General features: G+C 47.6%; 2 protein-coding genes across 9 annotated transcripts in view; both read right to left on the reverse strand.

Annotated features, from left to right (window-relative positions):
* LOC116946622 (focal adhesion kinase 1-like) overlaps positions 1-6,265 on the reverse strand; it is a 69,097-nt gene extending 62,832 nt beyond the window's left edge. For 4 of the 7 annotated variants that reach the window (XM_076070024.1, XM_076070022.1, XM_076070023.1 and 1 more), the window contains exon 1: positions 6,039-6,264. The gene's annotated coding sequence lies outside the window, so the exon portion shown is untranslated. Of the gene's footprint in view, positions 1-6,038 lie in introns of all 7 variants that reach the window. The other 3 variants (XM_076070019.1, XM_032961714.2, XM_032961707.2) reach the window with 1 other exon arrangement.
* A 6,225-nt stretch (positions 6,266-12,490) lies between these two features.
* LOC116946621 (elongation factor 1-alpha, somatic form) lies at positions 12,491-17,841 on the reverse strand. Of its 2 annotated transcripts, none has more exons than XM_032961705.2 (8): positions 17,815-17,841; positions 15,591-15,777; positions 14,990-15,169; positions 14,235-14,531; positions 13,953-14,103; positions 13,591-13,847; positions 13,004-13,238; positions 12,491-12,857 (listed from the first exon to the last, which is right to left on the reverse strand). In XM_032961705.2, the coding sequence occupies exons 2-8, from the start codon at positions 15,732-15,734 to the stop codon at positions 12,730-12,732; spliced, it is 1,392 nt and encodes a 463-aa protein (XP_032817596.1). In that variant the 5' UTR covers positions 15,735-15,777; positions 17,815-17,841; the 3' UTR covers positions 12,491-12,729. The 2 variants fall into 2 exon arrangements, with proteins under 2 accessions (XP_032817596.1, XP_032817595.1); XM_032961704.2 differs by having other exon boundaries at positions 17,761-17,833.
* Positions 17,842-18,355: the final 514 nt, after the last annotated feature.

Consider the following 18,355-nt stretch of genomic DNA (forward strand, 5'->3'; position numbering starts at 1 on the left):
TCTATAAGCTCGTTTTTCTAAGTGGTTTACTAAATCATAAAATGACAAGACTAACAATGAATTTTCTGGCAATGCAACATTTTCTGGGAAATGCATTTATTGGACAAAACACTCTGACATCGCCGTAATAATAATTTGTAAAAAGTGAACATAGTTTATAAAATAGTCAAGGCAAAAACTTGGATTTCCAGCTGCAGCCTCGCACCCTGGGGATAATGCTTCCAACGCCGAGTGGCCGAGCCGTGGCCTGTCCGGGACATGCCGGGGGTAACGCACAAATCCCAGAATCAGCCTCCCGGGGGGACCAACTCACCGCACCGACATTCCTTCACGCGGCGTGCACGCGAGAGAGGGCTGCGCCCTTCCGTCTTTAATAATTACAACAGAAGCCCCGCGTCGGGGCCCGGGCGTGCTCCGCGAGGCGAGTTCGCAAGCGCCCTGCTCCAACCCTCTTTGGATGGCCTCGAGAAAAAAATGATTACATAAGCAAGACCGCCGAGTTAAGCACTTGTGGACAATTTGTGAGTGATTCACGTTGCAAAGTTTATCCCATGACAGAATTCCCCAGATTAAAAAAAAAAGTTTTTTTCCCCCTCCCACAATATTATAGAAAAATGTCGGGGGGTGGGTCAAATAATCCGAAGCATACACTGTCTTCCAGAAGACCTCATAATCTCGGTTGTTTAGAATCATCTTCCGGAATGCGGTTATCCATAGAAATACATTCCCAAGCAGAGGACTGAAAACACCACCAGAAGTTCAGGATAGTCTTCCAGAAGACATCTCTCCCCGTTTAAAGCTGCACATTCATAATCATTTTCTGAAAGAAGGCTCTCCTTAGTACCTTATTTTCAAATGACCTCGAAGTTTGTCTTACTTTCCCAAGCGTCTTATCATGCTGAGAACTAGCATGTGGGAATGCTATAAATGTAGGGTTTTTTTTACAATGTATGCTCCCTGCACTGTTAGGCAATACCCTGAATCTCCAGAGCTGCATAGCTGAAGCCCTTTATCATGCACGGTTGTTACAGAGCTGCGAAATACAGCAGTGTGGGTCCAACACTCTCACTCAAATGTTTTCCGAGAAGCGTCAAGTGAGAATTTGTTTTGCATCTCATCCGCTGGCCGAGAAGCTGCACCGGTGTTTACGTCACACTGGTTATCATTGCACCACCAGACATTACCACCCTCTCCATGCTGAGAATCAGCATGCTTGCACATGTTTAGGAAATAACTACTACACTGTTATGTACACACACGATGATCGACAGTCGAGAATAAAAGGACGGAATGGCAGCCAAGGAATGGAACTAGTTTAGGAGGGGCGTAGGTCCACCGAAAAGATAAAACAATGAAATCTGCTCGTGTACAGATTCTCAGTGGATTGTTACATCACTGGATCATGAGACATGGTGGCGGCTTGGGGAGGCCTTCATCCAGTGGATCGACCATGGCTGATAATGAAGACGACTAAGCTGTGGTGTTGTGTTCCAGATGGAAATGTACAAAAAAAAACAACCCAGCTTGTTTTACCATTCTCCACTGTGCTGGTGACACCGACTTGGTGAAAGGAGACCCAGAATTCGTTCAGACATCATCCGCCACGAATGTTAGCCATGGGCAGGAATCAACCTCGGGTGGTCAGGTTAACGGAGCAGTGTGCTAATCACTGCACCACTGCTCACCACTCAAAAGAAAGAGAAACAAAATTCTATAACAAGCCACGTTATATGACAATGATTTATATTGGACATGCTAATGATTTATATGGGGTGATTATTTTTGCAGAAGATTAAGAATTGGCCCGATTAACCTAAACCACATTTTTTGTTATATACTTGCTGGTGGTCTATATACAGGCCATCATTAATCTTCATTAAGTCAAATAAAAAAGCCACCTTGCATTGTACACAGCTCTATGGTAAGGAACTGCGAAGTGCCTTACATAGTATGTGTTTAACAGGAATTGGAGGAGAACCAATGTAAGCATAAAGTCAAAAGCCTTGGCACTGTCGGTACAGATGGTGCAAGGCTTTAAGTTGTAAAATGTCTCACTTGCTTAATGGTTAACACACTATACAAAAAGTCCAGAGCAGGGTACGGCAATACCGGAGTCTCTTCCCTGTGTCAGATGCCGATTGATTTTTGTTGGCCCTGAGGCAGCGTTAAAAGCACCATTTTGAGACCCCACAAATGGAATGAACCCAGAAAGGCTTTGGTATTATCCTGATTATAAGACATTCTGGAAAAGTAAGGCTCACCCCTAAGTTGAGCTCCATGTGAATAGATTTATAAACATTTGGCAAATGTTTGCTTTAAAATACAGATTTTCAAAAGTGTAACTATTCAGAAAATATGCTAGTAGTTCAACAGCTAATAATGCTATCAAGTTTCCAGAGTTCGACAGCCATGTCCGGGAATTTACCGACAAAATGACTTTGGTCTGATGAGCTGTGGGCGAGTTTTGTCGCAGACTCATGGAAATGCGTCACCCTGGGGCCAAGTGAACACCCTGAATGCAGTACGAGGCGTTCCGGAGACGAGAAACTCACACTTGCTAAGGCTGCTGCGCTGCACTGCTGCGACCGCTAATAAGCGAGTGTCACATTGTGTCATCACGCTCCCTGCAGCCATACCGAGGCGCACAAAGCATCCCAACAACCCGCCGCACAGCACCCCCCATCTCGCCCCCCCTCCCGGTCTCCAGTTTCATTTTTAGAAAGTGACGGCTTCTGTACTCCCTGCTTCAATGGGAAATCATTCCGCTCCAGCACGGCAACGCAGACGTGTTTTCCGAGGCACCGCTTTCCCTCTCGACCTCCCCCATCGTTGCGAGGTGGGGAGGTTGCGGCTCTCTCGTCTCCTCCCGTGCCAAATGTCCGAACCGCCCTCTAATCGTTGTCCATATGTCGGGCTCGCACCACTCATTGTTTGAAACCTGATTAAACGGTGATCTCACGCGCCCACCAACTGCTACGCATTATGTTCATTATAGTTTGCCCTTTTAGTGAAATGTCAACGGATTTAGGTGCACACGAACATCCCAAACAAGCACCTGATCGCCGATCCCACGGAAGAACCACCGGGATTGAATCTACCTCGAAAGCAATGGTGCACATTAAATCGAAGCCGCCTGTCTCATAGCGGATACACCTACTGTCTTCGAAAGGGGAAGAAGATGGTGCAATTGCGGAAACACCGACCAGAGCGTCGACCACATAGTGAACCACTGGAGCAATTCACTGCACATCAACTGAAGCTATTTCCTGACTAGCCTTTGTGGTCAAAGACTTTTCAGCTGCTATTCACCCAGCCGTAGAAACGATTATATTTCTTTGACACAGAATGGTGTTTGTGGGATTATGCATGTATGTGACTGCTGCCAGCCTGCCTCTTACTCAATTACGCACTGCCCCTGTCACACAGCACAATGGGATAGGTCCACGTTGTGACGAGAAAGCCAAAGCACATCGCCTCAGAGATATTCCCCAATGTCGGTGATGGTCACTTACATTTCCCTCAAATATTGGACAAGAAACATTCGCCAACAGCTGAATTGTGCCCAGCCTATATAGTATCTGGACAAAGCTGTAGCAGACAAGCATTGCACGATCAAGGCAATGGGTGGACAGGTATGACCAGGGACATACACATACAGAATCTTTGTTTATCCTGGAGAAACCCGATGAGTCATTTCAGCTCTTCTTCACAGATGTCCTGTAGGGGCGGGTCAGAAAGTTACAACAACAAACAATACAAAAAACCGATAGGAGTGCAAAGTATAGGAAAGGTAAGTAAATCACAATAAATACTGTATATTAAAACTTTTTTTTATTTTACCAGGTAAAGCCCACTGACCTGTTAGTTCGTTTTCAGAAGCAACTAGGCCACAAATGACAGCTCAGCGACGTAGTTCATCATGTGGAAATGTAAAGCAGCCAAATAATCTAAACACAAACTGTTGGGGCAAGTGCAATTCGTGATAACTTATGATGGTGGTGGGGGTGTGGCCAGTATCTTTGTCTCCCCAGCGTTTGTGATCGCAACACCGGTTCTGGCCGAATAGTACAGGAGGGATTCATCAACCTTGGTGTCGGGTTTAATGACACATATAGGTGTACGCTATCAAACACCCAAAACAACTCTATTATGGCTTAATCAACCTGGCTGTGCTTCCCCTCGCACCTCCGATTAGCCACGGTTCGCTACGTACGGTAACGAAAGAAGCAGTTGAACACATATACACGTAGAACCTCGGGGAGGCCCAGGTCAAGTTTAGATATCATTCGCTAATGCTATTAGCCGCGATCGGTAATCAAACCTTTAGTATACATGCTTTGCACATATGCCTATTGACGCGAAAGTGCATTTAGAGACCCGTGTTCTGTTGCATAAAACACGTTAAGTATAGCTCTCAAATTACACCGACTAATTATAAACTATGCGAAACAATCGCATCAACTTTTGCAGGTTTACGCCAACTGACCACTGGGATTGCAAGGTATCGGACGAAAATAAATCGGTGCAAAACGGACAACCATGAATGAAATCAACAAAGCTGAGCAAACAATACAATGTATCACATCACATAAGTACAATAATGTATATAACAAGAACAAATATTAAAGTCAAAACCTTACAGATGTACCTTTCACGCATGTAAATTGCACAAACTAGAATCAATGGAAATTACATCCGCCCTTTCCGAAAAAGCATAAAACACAACAGCTTTGAAAAAACGACCAAAGAATAGCAACATGGTTTACGTTTTAATGCAATAAAAACGTGAATAGTTAAACCGGATACTGTAATCAAGCAGTTTACTTTATGTCATTAGATAAGACCGTTATTATAAAAGGGATTTTAAATACATCGGGTGCACTAACTCGACTTGGCTTCCTTGGCGTAAATGGAGACGACGGTTAATAAACGTTTAGCGAAATCGATCGCAACAACAAACTGGTTAACTTTCCTTACTTAACGTAAACCCAGCCCTTACATAAACCGGCTTTTCTCCCGTTCATAAATCGGTTTCACTAAAGCGGCTTTCACTTTCCTGCGGGCTCGTGGCGAAGTCGAAAATCAACATTTTTGACTGCAACCAAAAACCATTCATGCCACACCGCAGCCGTTATCACAAACATTGCAAAAACGGTGGCCCACAACAACACACATCCTCTCCGGGTTCCTTTACGCTTAATGTCTAACGAATACAAACCCGCTGCGGCTCAAACCTGTGCAAGCTGACTTGCGGCGCAGCTTGATGTGTGGCACAACTAAACACAAACCGCAGCAGTGCGATTGTGGCCGTGCACCCCAAACTATGGACCACAAAGTAAACCCAGAGGGACGCATAATGCACAGATCCGTACATATAGATACATTAACGACGAGCCACAGCCGTCTGATTGTGACCACATAACCCTTACTATATACACCATACAGTAAAGCCATATACACCATACAGTAAAGCCATATACACATGCTCATGAAGGTACGTAGGCTCCCAGACATACGTACACATTAAAGACAAGCCACAGCAGTGCGACTGTGGCCATGCGACCCAAGCTATGGCCCACAGAGTAAAAGCACTGCACGCTGCGCTCCTTCAACGGAGGAGGAATAGCAAAGCTACACGAACTCTCTCTCCTCTCTCTCACCTGAATCACTCTCGTCCTGACATCGGGCATTGAGCTCCTTGCACATACTGGCCACCGTACGCAAGCCTGTAAATAGCGAACTGGCATCTTGCGCCGGTCGCGGGGAGGGCACAGCACTGGGACCTGTCACAGTGTCACAGGGCACGGCCACCGTCAGTCGCCTTTGTGCCGCCGCGTTCATCCCCAGCAAGGGTCACAGACTTCGCCACGGGCCAATAATCAACCGCGGTGCCTGCTTTGTTGTTGCTGTTTGCTCTGCGGCGCAATGAGGGTCTTCCTACCAGCAACGTAGCAATTTCTACCGGCTCCCCCTCGAAGCATTAACGACAGCGAGCGTAACGGGCATTGTCCGAGCGAGAACGCGAGCGTCCTTCTCACCCTTCTGATGAAGCAGCAGTGCGGCGTCCTGAGCGCCACCGGCACCCCCGCCACAGACGTCGTTCGTCGTGCGCTCTCTCTCTCTACACCCCCCCCTCCCCACAACCCCCTCCCGTCCGCCTTTGTCTCCCTGCGTTCTCCAACGCGCTCCTCTCTCTCTCTCGCCTCTGCCGCTCCTCCCCAACCCGCGTCTCTCGCTTCTCGCAACCCCCCCCAACCCGATCCAAGATGGCCGCAACCAGCACTCCCGGCGGCCCCCGCGCGTCGGCGTAACGTCACCGCGCCGCCTAGCAACCGCGTTGTCATGAACGCCGCCTCTTCCCCCCCCCCATTCCTCTCTTCCCCCCCCATTCCTCTCTTCCCCAGCCCCCATTCCCGGATCACGTGACCGCAGCACGAGCGAGCTGGGTAGAACCAAGCCACAGTGCCTCCTGCCGGCACGGCCACGTTTAATAATTGCCTTTCAATATCTCGTCATCATTATATGACAATTAACCAGCCCCCCCCCCCCCATGTGATGTTAGATGCCAACTAACCAGGACCCCCATGTGATGTTAAATGCCAACTAACCAGGCTCCCCATGTGATGTTAGATACCATCTAACCAGGCTCCCCATGTGATGTTAGATACCAACTAACCAGGCTCCCCATGTGATGTTAGATACCAACTAACCAGCCCCCCCATGTGATGTTAGATGCCAACTAACCAGGCCCCCATGTGATGTTAAATGCCAACTAACCAGGCTTCCCATGTGATGTTAGATGCCAACTAACCAGGCCCCATGTGATGTTAGATGCCAACTAACCAGGCCCCCATGTGATGTTAGATGCCAACTAACCAGCCCCCCCATGTGATGTTAGATGCCAACTAACCAGGCCCCCATGTGATGTTAAATGCCAACTAACCAGGCTTCCCATGTGATGTTAGATGCCAACTAACCAGGCCCCCATGTGATGTTAGATGCCAACTAACCAGGCCCCCATGTGATGTTAGATGCCAACTAACCAGGCTCCCCATGTGATGTTAGATACCAACTAACCAGGCATCCCATGTGATGTTAGATACCAAATAACCAGGCCCCCCATGTGATGTTAGATGCCAACTAACCAGGCCCCCATGTGATTTTAGATGCCAACTAACCAGGCCCCCCATGTGATGTTAGATACCAACTAACCAGGCCCCCATGTGATGTTAGATGCCAACTAACCAGGCCCCCATGTGACGTTAGATACCAACTAACCAGGCCCCCATGTGATGTTAGATGCCATCTAACCAGGACCCCCATGTGATGTTAGATGCCAACTAACCAGGCTTCCCATGTGATGTTAGATACCAACTAACCAGGCCCCCATATGATGTTAGGTGCCATCTAACCAGGACCCCCATGTGATGTTAGATACCAACTAACCAGGCTCCCTATGTGATGTTAGATGCCAACTAACCAGGCTCCCGATGTGATGTTAGATGCCAACTAACCAGGCCCCCATGTGATGTTAGATGCCAACTAACCAGGCCCCCATGTGATGTTAGATGCCAACTAACCAGGCTCCCCATGTGATGTTAGATGCCAACTAACCAGGCTCCCCATGTGATGTTAGATGCCAATTAACCAGGCCCCCATGTGATGTTAGATGCCAACTAACCAGGCCCCCATGTGATGTTAGATGTCAACTAACCAGGCTCCCCATGTGATGTTAGATGCCAACTAACCAGGTCCCCCATGTGATGTTAGATGCCAACTAAGCAGGCCCCCATGTGATGTTAGATGTCAACTAACCAGGCCCCCATGTGATGTTAGATGCCAACTAACCAGGCTCCCCATGTGATGTTAGATGCCAACTAACCAGGTCCCCCATGTGATGTTAGATGCCAACTAAGCAGGCCCCCATGTGATGTTAGATGTCAACTAACCAGGCCCCCATGTGATGTTAGATGCCAACTAACCAGGCTCCCCATGTGATGTTAGATGCCAACTAACCAGGTCCCCCATGTGATGTTAGATGCCAACTAACCAGGCCCCCATGTGATGTTCGATGCCAACTAACCAGGTCCCCCATGTGATGTTAGATGCCAACTAACCAGGCCCCCCATGTGATGTTAGCTTTGGTCTCCCAAACTCAAATGCGTTTAGGGTTTGTCGTGTATGTTGAACTTCTTCTACACCTTACGCAGCCAATCGTGGCCATCGGAGGTACGAGGGAAGGACAACAAATTAAACACAGAAATTTGTTCTAAAGCAGTGTGTGTTAAATCTAGATTCAAATCTGCTGTTCGTGCACTCTGCCAACGCAGTATCACCAATTAATTTAGTTCATCTGAGACACACGACTTTTGGGTTCGGCCACGTCATGATATTGCCAGTCTATGTCGCGAAACCCTCCACCACCCAACATCTACAACTAAAATGTATTGTCTATACAAGCATATAATGTGTCAATTATCTTTTAAACTTAACGGTAAGTTTTGCAATGTCGGATGCTGGAAGGTTTCACGACAATCATGGTTTAACCCAAAAAAAATCGTTCTTGCCATAACTGCAAAGAGCTACGTGTTAATACTAATTTTATTATTTTATTATTCAACATATCACCTGCAAAATCCCTTGACTCTATTTATACTACACTTGTACTATGGGATAGGGTAACGACGACGCATCTTAAACCCATGGATCACAGGCTGCGGCGTGGATGCTGTACAGGAGAAATTACTTAAGGGCTCAGTGGCCTCTAGGTTTCCGCGATGTCGCTGCACCGCATTCCACGCAATAACGAGCAACAGAAAAATGTGCCCGCTTCCAAAAGTTAACAGCCAAAAATGTTTGGTATTTACTTTCTGTTAAGCTAGGACAGTGGAGGCTCTTCCCCCAGGCAACGGTGAACAAGGACTGTAATTGCAGCGCTGCAACCAACTTTTTATTTTGCCATTCCAAGTTTCATCAGGAGGGAATCATTCGGAATGAAAACAGAAACAAATTAAGCCATTCTAGATTTAAAGCTTTCGTGACTGCTAGGATCCATACTCTTTGGTTCTATTGAGTAAAGTCACGTAGGTGAAAATAAAATAACAAGCGTGATTTTTTGATATTTTATTTTTACCTACGTGACTTTACCCAATAGAACCAAAGAGTATGAAATTAAGCCATGTTGCCTTGAGAGTGATCTGCGAATGGTGTATTAAATGTGCAAGTTATCATTTTAATTTTGAGAAAACATTCGATTGATAGCATGACGGTAAAATGAGAAAGACCTTGGGGCCGAGGAACTTGTACTGAAACCAAGTAAACATGGCAATCTTGGCATGTGGTTGGAAACGTTGAACCAATGTTGACCAAACGTTCCACGTTCACTGGGTCGTGAGAATTCAAAACTAAACATCAGGCCGGGTTGTGTGACCTCACGGGCACCGTTCAATTTGTATTCTAAGGGTATCACGAGCACTGGAACACCGTACAGAGGGGGCATTTCAATTGCAGGGAAAGACGGTCGCCATTAGATCTGCAGATGATGTGGCTGATATCTAGCAGTGAAAGCCAAGGCAGCATCTAAACAAGGGTGGGCAAAGTGTGGATGTAGATTACGTTCCAAAAAGACGGGAAATAGTAAACAAAATAAACTCCGTTGTCAATAACATTGCCTTAAATTCAAAGTAACAGGTGACGTATCAGGCAATATTCCTTCTTCATAGCACATTAATAAATGCCAGTGTGTATAATGAAAGTGGGAGATTGCACTTTACGCTAAAAAGTTTAAGATTTTTTGATTAACAGTTTTGTAAATCGGCACATGAAGTTACCTAATAGTAACTATTGAGCAATATATATGCAGGTGTAGTGTGTATAATACGAATAAACTTATGAGGCACACTGTTTATTGTCTTTCTCCTCTTACACAGTCCTTAACACACAGAGGGGTATGCGGTCCCCTCACCCGATACCCTAAGGTACAGCTTCCGAACTAAGCGGGACCGACACACAGGTCTCTTGCTAACCTAAGGAGGTACAGCCTCCTGTCTTGGCGGGGACTTACGTCCACCGCTATCCTAGAGTCCTCCGGCTGGGACCTAGGGGAGGCTACCTGACCAACCGCTGGCCCGGTGGGTCTTGACCACTGGTTACGCCGAGCCTTAGCCCAGAGAAGGGCTGGTAGGCCAGGTCCAGGGTCCTGGCCATCTTCAGCTCGGGCTTCGTGTGGGGAAGGAACTCCCTGCGCTCTGCGCGGTCACCCTTCTTATACCCGTTTGTGCCCAGGTCTAACCATACAACATACCACGTGGAACTGTCTGATTGGTTCTTACCAAACTGTGGCTACGATCCACTTCACCTCGTCTGACCCCAACCGTTATTCACACAGAGGTAACGCTGCACTGCGCCTTTGATACCTAGTGGCAATGCAGGTTACCGAACAGTGAGTAGTTAGCGCCTCTACACAGGTTAGCAAAGCGTGGATGGCAGATAAAATATCAAGATGGGGGAAACAGACAAGTCTTAACAAGGATACAGTGAATTGATTTAAGCAGTTTAATAAAGCAAGTAAATGCCGTCTGGAAAAGCCTATAGGGTCTTGTTTAAAGCAGGGAATACAAAATTCAGGGGTGGGGGGGGGCAGTTAATGGCAAACGTACCAATAGTTTATAAAATGCTTAATAGGATATTCTACGTCGATTGTGGACTTTGCTGCAGCTCAACATGCTTGAGCTATGGAGGAAACGCTCTACACGCAATTGTACCAAGTGTTGTACAATGACGACTTCTAAAGTAAAAGGGGAAGTCCGGGTCTCCCACCTCGTCGGTTTAAGACCACGGCATATTGGACCACGAAATGCCCTTGGCAAATCAATGATGAACATTTAACAAGTTATGCGCACTCGACCTTTATGGGTTATTAGAGCGGTGGGGTGAACAGGAACGTCGAGTTTAACTTAAGTCCTTCGTTAATACTCCACCGAATGGACTAACCAACAAAGGGAATTTTTTTTACCAATGTCAGTAATGTTTGAGGTCCCCAACTCATTCTTGGTTCTTTCGGTAGTCACGTAGAAAACAATAAAATTCTCACTTTTCGATTGCAACAAGCAATCAGGTGTGAAAACCACAGCAGTCATTTAAGATTTAGACGAAATTTAGTTCCAAGACGTCAACTCGGCACCGTTGAAGTCTTAGCACAAACGCAGTTCATGACAATTAGGGAAACGTTGGACAGAAGCAAACCGACCTGAAGATTTGGACTGGCATAAGTTGTGCACAACTTGGTTTGATGCAGCCTTGGAAACTGATGTAAAATCTTGCATTAGGATCCATGGAGTGCCGTGGACACTATTACTAGATGAATGGTAATGTATAGAATCCCTTGCCCAATGCAGATGGTCTCTTCACGTTCGACAGGTCTGGCAGAGCGGATTGCGATTCCTATGCCGATAGCGCATCCCGGTGGCGAGTTTATGAATAGCATTAAGCACCCCAACCACTTCGGGGTTGCCACCGCATAAAAGCCTCTTATGGCTATATGGACTGCAAAATGCAAGAAATTAAATTAACCTTACTTTGGTTCTATTCGGTAAAGTCACGTAGGTAAAAATAAAATAACAAAATATCACGTTTCAGCCACAACACGTGGCCTTCATCAGGTGAAGGGACTGGACTGTCCAGAGGACAGCGTCGGAGTGAAGACAGCAAGCCCAGGTCGCGTCCTTTAAGCTGTGGGAGGAAACAAAAAACGCCTTGACAAAGGGATTAGCATAAAATGTACTGGACCGGCACGGTGGGGGGGTAGTTTACATGTTGGTGTGAAGGGAAATAAGCTGCTGTGAAAGTTTGGAATACCACTACTTGAATATACTGTACCATTGAAAATTAGTGTTTGGTTTGATTTAGAACATCTTTCCAATGATTGCTTAATTTGAAACCATCCTCTCGGTTGAAATTGTCTGTAAATCTGAATTGCCTCGGACACATCTCTGATAAAAACCCGTGGGTTTGCAAAGAACCTTGGTATCGGAGAAAAATATATCGTGATCACCCACAGCGTTGTGATCCGTGTTTCAAATCTGATTTGTGCTCGCGAATTCGGTTACATTCCCATGAGGTCTATGTACATGCCATAGAGCGCTAAAACTTGATTCGATGCAGGCCTCAAAGTACAGGGTCCGTACAACCTGCTTGTCTGCTTAAATTGACACACAACCACCCATTGTTTTAACCCTTAAACCGTACTCTATACAATTAACAAAAGACTTCCAACTCGGCGCTACTGTAACAATTTCCGAAAGAAACCCCTGTACAAAAGGTTGAAAAAATGGCAGACCTAATAACCATCTGCAAAAGATCGGCACTCCATTGTTCGATGGACTATAGTTTTTAACTCTCACATGGCAATATCACACTGGAGCACATTTTATTGACTCCATCTACACGACCAGTTTCCTGGCAACATTTAACACCACACAGCAACAAAAGACACGTTCAACTGCAATGTTTATTACTTTAATGTGCGTCACAAATGCTGGACAATCTTTTCCTTCTGTGATGTTTCCACTGCATTTTGATCAACATCATCTTTTCAGCAACTAATAAACTGTGCAGGTTACTCAAAGAAATTAAAAGCGCTTGCATTAAGCACAAAGATGGTGGTCCGCTGAAGGTAATGAAAGACGATGGTCCTCTTCTGGTGACATCTTGGGTGGATTGACAGGCGATTCATTTCGCTTTGCCGGTGGCCTTCTGGGCGGACTTTGTGACTTTCCCAGTTGTTGCAGCCTTCTTCTCGACGGCCTTGATGACACCAACAGCCACCGTCTGCCTCATGTCACGCACGGCAAAGCGCCCTGGAAGACAAAAAAAATCGTCATTCAATGTGCCCTCGAAATTACAGCTGCAACCACTGAAATGTTACGCATAATCCATTAAGTTTTTAAAATGTACGTTCATAAACTACTTGGGTTAACTCTAGTCATCTCTCAAGACTACTTACCCAGGGGTGGGTAGTCGGAGAAGCTCTCCACGCACATGGGTTTGCCAGGAACCATGTCAACCATGGCGGCATCCCCAGACTTCAGGAACTTGGGGTTGTCCTCAAGCTTCTTGCCCGAGCGACGGTCGATCTTCTCCTTCAGTTCAGCGAACTTGCAAGCAATGTGGGCAGTGTGGCAGTCAACCACAGGCGAGTAGCCAGCATTGATCTGGCCAGGGTGGTTCAGCACAATCACCTGCACAAAAACAGTAATACGATTTTCATTATCGTTCACATTCCACACATGTTCAATACATTTAACGAGTCGGCAAAGATGCCTCAGAATTGTACGACATAACAATGTTCCCTTGGTTACTCAGTGCTATATACATACAAGAGTTGTGGCATATTAATGGCAAGCCCAAGGCCCGTCAAGAATGGCCAAAGTAATTCCTAAGAAATTAGATGTGCTGGGAGGTAAAGTGTATGGACGAAAAAAAAGCCGGTGGGTCAATGTAGAGGTTGACAGCGAGACTCACTTAAGTTCGCAACAGGGAAAACGCATTTGTTCATCTACCCTCAGCTTTGACGACGGACAAGTGGTTTACCTGGGCGGTGAAGACGCCAGCCTCCATGGGCGGGTCGTTCTTGCTGTCACCAGCAACGTTGCCTCGACGCACATCCTTGACGGACACGTTCTTGACGTTGAAGCCAACGTTGTCGCCGGGAACGGCCTCTGTGAGAGCCTCGTGGTGCATTTCCACAGACTTGACCTCAGTGGTGACGTTCACGGGAGCAAAGGTCACCACCATGCCGGGCTTCAGGACACCAGTCTCAACACGACCCACGGGCACTGTCCCAATACCTGGGGAGGAAAAAAAGGAATTAAGAATCTAAGCATTTTCAAAATACAGTAAATTGAATTATCCCCAGGCACAACCTCCGCAATGAGATAACGTCCTTAACATACCGCCAATTTTGTAGACATCCTGGAGGGGCAGGCGGAGGGGCTTGTCGGTGGGGCGGCTCGGGGGCAGGATGGCATCCAGAGCCTCCAGGAGAGTGGTGCCGGAAGCATTGCCATCCTTGCGCTCGACCTTCCATCCCTTGAACCACGGCATCTATTTTCGGTGTACAAAAACCACAGTAAGAGTACATTCTTGAAAACTTCTGGCACGATAAAAAAATGGGACAGTTATCCTTTGTACAAAACAAAAAGCAAATAGAAAATTTACAGAAGAAATTAAATTACGTTGGTGCTGGCTTCCAGCATGTTGTCCCCATGCCAGCCGGAGATGGGCACAAAGCCCACGGCGGCCGGGTTGTAGCCGATCTTCTTGATGTAGGTGCCGACTTCCTTGACGATCTCGTTGTAACGGTCGGAGCTGTAGGGGGGCTCGGTGGAGTCCATCTTGTTGATGCCGACGATGAGCTGCTTCACACCCAGGGTGTAGGCGAGCAGGGCGTGCTCACGGGTCTGGCCGTTCTTCGAGATACCGGCCTCAAACTCACCTACTCCGGCCGCAACGATCAAGACGGCGCAGTCAGCCTGAAATAATTAAGGGCACAATAAAATGTAAACATTAACACTTGGTTACATTTCAAGACCTATTTTGTTTCAATACCCATATATGATTACGAGTCTTCCACAAAAATATTTTATGGCTTAACAGTGTGACAATCCACAACTAGATGATGGCTCCTCACCATCATGTCCAATTACACACCACTGGTCAGTGCAGTTTAAAGGCAAGAGGGATATCAGGTACAATGGATTTTGCTGCACTGCCATATGCAGCTCACACCACCCAACCACAGCCTTCAATGCTGTGCATGGTCACCCATTGTAGCACAGGCTCAAGCTTGCCCTCTAACTTCAGAGACCTGATGACATCTGGCACATTGCCGATTGTTAGGCCGTTGGGCATCAATAAACGAATATTAAAGGTTTAAAAAGTGTGAACATTCAGGCAAATGAGTGGCTGTGCACTGGTGTCACAATCCTACCTGCGATGTCCCGGTGATCATGTTCTTGATGAAGTCCCTGTGGCCAGGAGCGTCGATGATGGTGACGTAGTACTTCTGGGTCTCGAACTTCCACAGAGAGATGTCAATGGTGATACCACGCTCACGCTCGGCCTTCAGCTTGTCCAGCACCCAGGCGTACTTGAAGGAGCCCTTGCCCATCTATAAAACAAAGGTCATAAAAAAATGCTGAGGTACACTTAACATGTTAATACAAATTGCACAAGTCCTCCAAACTGCATGCTCACACCACTGACGAAGGCCTTACTAGAGGAATCTCAAGCGCACCTCTTATTTGGCCAGCTCTTCCACACTAATCAGGTATCTTGGAGCAGATGGGGAGGACCCACTTTATGCAACCACGCAATTGACCTGCCGATGTGGTGTACCAATTAGTTGAAACAGGTGGTAGTTAAAAACATGGCCATAGTTGAAACTGAAGCCAGGAGATAACCGAATCGGCAACATGGATTGCAAGTCGTGTGCTAAACATTACACAACAGCACCCCTACAAAATATTTTAAGACTGGTCGAGTACATGTGTGTGCATACAACTACTGAGCAGGGGGCACAGGTCACGTACCTCAGCGGCCTCCTTCTCGAACTTCTCAATGGTACGCTTGTCAATGCCGCCACACTTGTAGATGAGATGGCCGGTACTGGTGGATTTCCCAGAGTCGACATGGCCAATGACGACGATGTTAATGTGAGTCTTTTCCTTGCCCATGATGGATGGAGGTGGTTGCCTAGGCCGTCAGCAAATGTGAACGCTGTTGATGACAAAAGGGAAAAAGCACGTCAGCCAAAAATGTCCTTATAAAAGGGTCAGAGAACATGCAGCCATTAGCAAGTTGGATTAAATGTTAGATTTTCACTGACTGAAGTGAAACGCCAGCAACAAGCACCCAAACCCTTTTCACAACCATTCCAAACACTGCAACTACAAACATGCAATGGTTTCAACACTGGCTCTCGTAAAAAGGCACGCTTTGTATTGTCAGCCATATTCCGCACGTTAGCAATTACGGGTAGACAAGTTTTTGAGAAAAAAAGCTGGAGACTGTGGTAATAAGATTAAAAGGCTGGGAAAAAGGAGAGATTAAGCCCTGGAGCAAGAGCAGCGGCTAGGAAAGCCATAGGCAGGGCCAATGTAGCATCGTGAAGAAATTAGGGTAGTGGTGCGCTATGGGGGGAAGCTAGGGAAAAAGCCAACGCGAGGAGTGGCTGCGGGGGAGAACCAGGAGGGAGTTAAAAGACTTAAATGATCGTTAAGAACCAGCAGTACCTCGACAGGAGACCTAAATTAAAACGAGGGAGCAATGAGGGGGGAGCAAGAGGCAGAAAAGGAGACGCCATGAGCGATAAGGGGCTTGTAATTCGCAAACGTAGTTAGTGCTGGTATCATCGAAAAACAACTCGCCAAAGTATTCAATCGATAATATACGCAAGCAATCGTGCCCCCTCCTCGTCCACAAACTACAAAAACTTGTAAAAATAACTTTCTACAATATTGTCTCCTAGACTTGGCAAGGAATCTTGGCTAAATTAGGGGGGGGGGGGGAGGACGCAGCCATACGGATGAGAGCGGCAAGATCACGCCGTGTGAGCCATATGGAGCCGGCAGGGTGGGGGGGTCTGTAAAGATGTCTGGCAAATTAGTCACGAGAGAGCGTTCAAGAGGCAAAGGGGGAACTAGTAACGAGCAGAGGAGGGGGGCGAAGCAGAGCAGGATCACGAGGGAGTCGTGCGAAGCAGCCAAAGACGTGACAACCAACAACCAAGAGATTAGTAAAGACGCCAGCCGGGGGGGGGGGGGGGTGGGAGGTTGGTAGCCGCAGCAGAGTCTAAGGAGGCAGAGTAAACCAAATAAAGGGAGCCGTAAAAGCAGACGAGAGGAGCGAGAGAGCAGTGGGGGCGGGGGTGTACAGGAGCCGGGCCGCCATGTTACACCGCGACAAAATGGCGCCGCTACGTGGAGCCTCCATCCCCGCCCCGACACCCCCCACACCGCCCCCTCCTAGCATTGCCAAGAGTCCCCCCGAGACAGTGGGGGGCCTCCCCCCACGACGATAAACCGGGGGAGGCTCCCCTCCCCCCCAACCATCGTTTTTCTCGTCGTCTCCTGCTCGGTAAGGCCCCGGCCACAGCGTGGAAGGCGCCTTCCACCCACCCGGCTCCTTTCTCCCAACCCCTCAACCACCACCAGCCCCCCCCCCCCAACGGTCTCCGCTTTTGTTAAATTATAAAGGGGGCATACGAAACGATTGAATTATATACCGACCTGAAAGCAGCAATTTACAAAGATAATCGATTAAAAGTTAGACAAACGACACGCGGGATTGCGTCATTGACCGGCTGAGCGCGCCGGCATCTTTGCCAGGCCTTGCTTTGTAACCAAATAAAAAACCGTGAAAATATAAAAAAAAATCCAAAAGTAGTTTAAACCACTCGCCTTTACAGCACGATGGTGCAGGCGGGAGAACACCAAACGAATAAAAAGGAACTATATATCGCTCTGTAGCCAACCACGACCGGTGTAGGCCTATAAAGACTTTCCAAGTGTATCCCGGCCTCGCCACACAAAACCCGAACCACTCAAAACCGCGACACAAATAACCCACCCAAGCGTCGAAAAATATCGCGAACTAACACCGCGGCGCGACACCACAACATCACCCGCGTCAAAGTAACACAATTTCTCAGACGGATGGCCAAAGAAAGTGCGAGATCTTAAACGGATTTCTTTGTGTTACCCCACGCGAGAAGCCGGCAAAAGCGATGGAGGGCCGCGTCGAGACGAAACCCACCTAAGGATGCCACAAGCGAAAGAGGGAGGCGGTCGGCGTGTCACGTGATTATATAAGCTCCGGTGGGGGGGGGGTCGGGCTAATGACGTCATCTGCCGCAAGACCCCCCCCGCCCCCCCCACCACCACCCCCCACCCACTACCCCCCCACCCACCACCCCACGCACACTCCCCAACCCCGCTTCAAATTGCTCCCGTCTGGATCGATTTCCAATTGGACGCAGAGACTCGATTCGCCCGTAATGAATTATCAACGAGGTCATTTATCGAGGTGGATGGAAGGCACGAGATGGCCGCCGAGGAGGCGGCGGAACTCGACGGCGAGGATGCAGGACCCGGAGACGTCGCAAGCGAAACGCGTACGAAATAGAAATCGACGTATCGGAATCGATTCTAAAACGTGAAATTGAATCGCCATGTGGTCATATCCAATTCTTCGGTTTCACATCCTCATTCATCATCGGCTATGGTCTGTCCACTGCTGGCTGAAGACCTGACCCACGCCGCTCCCCAGCGTTACCTCCCCTCCGTCTCTTCTGCAC

The sequence above is a fragment of the Petromyzon marinus genome, chromosome 27, assembly GCF_048934315.1.
Source record: "Petromyzon marinus isolate PM22_M1 ecotype Great Lakes invasive population chromosome 27, UKy_Petmar_22M1.pri1.0, whole genome shotgun sequence".
In the NCBI taxonomy this organism is placed as follows: Eukaryota; Metazoa; Chordata; class Hyperoartia; order Petromyzontiformes; family Petromyzontidae; genus Petromyzon; species Petromyzon marinus.

Excerpts from the sequence above, each read along its gene's own strand:
- LOC116946621 (XM_032961705.2), bottom strand. The coding sequence starts at position 15,734 with ATGGGCAAGGAAAAGACTCACATTAACATCGTCGTCATTGGCCATGTC. Across the intron at positions 15,170-15,590 it reads TCGAGAAGGAGGCCGCTGAG|ATGGGCAAGGGCTCCTTCAA; the intron begins GTACGTGACCTG and ends TTTGTTTTATAG. Across the intron at positions 12,858-13,003 it reads CTCCGACTACCCACCCCTGG|GGCGCTTTGCCGTGCGTGAC; the intron begins GTAAGTAGTCTT and ends TTTGTCTTCCAG.